We start from the raw sequence: 1,376 nt of genomic DNA, 5'->3' as shown, positions 1-1,376 counted from the left end.
CTTAGACTTCTCTTTATTGATCCTTTTGGGATGACTGCCACGAGGAAATTGAAAGTTCCAGCAGCAGTTTTAGCAAGAAAAAAGAATTAAAAAATAGATGAAAAAGACAGCATAAAGACAACAAAATAACAGTAATAATAATAATAATAATAACAATAAGAACATTATTATTATTATTGTTATTTTGTTGTCTTTATACTGTTGTTATATGCTTCTAGTTTCACATTATCCCCCCCAGCTCATCCCTTCAGCCCCCTCTCTCTACTCTCTTCCCCGATGACCATGCATACCAATGCTAATCTTTTATTACAATATAACTTGGTATTCGGTGGAAATGTTCTCATACGTTTGACTATTTCTTTCTAGTGTATACATTTCCTTATTTCTCAACTATTCTACTTTCATCTTATCCCACTATCACTCTGTCTGCATCCTCTGCGTTTGCAGTTTCCAATCCTGCGTTCCTTGAGTCAGCTGTAAAAGTAAATTAAGTGCCAACAGTGACGAGGTATTTTGTTGTTTGACACAAGCACTGACACAATGTATTGAAACAGTGCACCCATCTCTACTTTAAACCCTCGCTTTGACATTAAATCATTCAATTATACCACTCTGCCTTTTGTCCTGCATTTCTTGAGTTGTGACAGCTAAACAGTTAGTTAATAAAATCACGTTTTATTAGATCATTGTTGGAATCATTGCTGGGATCATTGTTAGATCTGGACATTAACAAAAGCGGTAAAGTAACAATATTTCCTTCTGAAATCTAGTAAAGTAGAAGTATAAAGTAGCATAAACTGGAAATAATGAAGTACAAGTACTTTAAAAGGATTAAGTACTTGAGTAAATTAATTTGTCATTTTCACCACTAAAGAAAAGTTTTTTTGGCTTTTTTCTGAGGGCCTATTCACTATATAAGACATCAAAAACAGGCCTACTGACTGCAAAAAGTAGAGAAACTGGTGTAAATATGCTGGGACGGACTGCATGTCAGTGACTGGACTCACCCGCTCCAGCTGGATGCAGAACGTCTGATCCCAGGTCAGCCTGCTGACGGCTGCCCAACGTGTCCGCCCGACCACTCTGGAGTCCAGCCTGAGCACCGCGCTGATCTCCGCTAAGGGAGAGAAAGAAATAACACGTCACTGAAACCCATAATTTCAATTTCACCAATAATTTACTGCCTGATCCCTCCCTGCTCACTAATGGCGTTTTTCCACTACACGGTACCTACTTGACTCACCTCGACTCTACTCGCTTTTTTTGGTTTTCCATTACGAAAAATATTACCTGGTACTTGCCAACAGGTACTTTTTTTAGTACTACCTCAGTCGAGGTTCCAAGTAAGCTGAGGCGATACCAAAAGGTGACGTGAA

At 38.5% G+C, this 1,376-nt stretch overlaps 1 protein-coding gene across 1 annotated transcript in view; it reads right to left on the bottom strand.

The window, feature by feature from the left end:
• Positions 1-1,376, bottom strand: part of LOC116689161 (serine/threonine-protein kinase N2) — a 19,880-nt gene that overhangs the window by 11,397 nt on the left and 7,107 nt on the right. Inside the window, exon 6 of the mRNA XM_032515574.1 lies at positions 1,008-1,117. Within this exon, the coding sequence (XP_032371465.1) occupies positions 1,008-1,117 (110 nt within the window). The remainder of the gene's footprint in view (positions 1-1,007; positions 1,118-1,376) is intronic.

Source organism: Etheostoma spectabile, chromosome 5 (genome assembly GCF_008692095.1).
Source record: "Etheostoma spectabile isolate EspeVRDwgs_2016 chromosome 5, UIUC_Espe_1.0, whole genome shotgun sequence".
NCBI lineage: Eukaryota > Metazoa > Chordata > Actinopteri > Perciformes > Percidae > Etheostoma > Etheostoma spectabile.
Note: the sequence above shows the minus strand (reverse complement) of the source record. Positions and strands in the feature narration are given on the sequence as shown.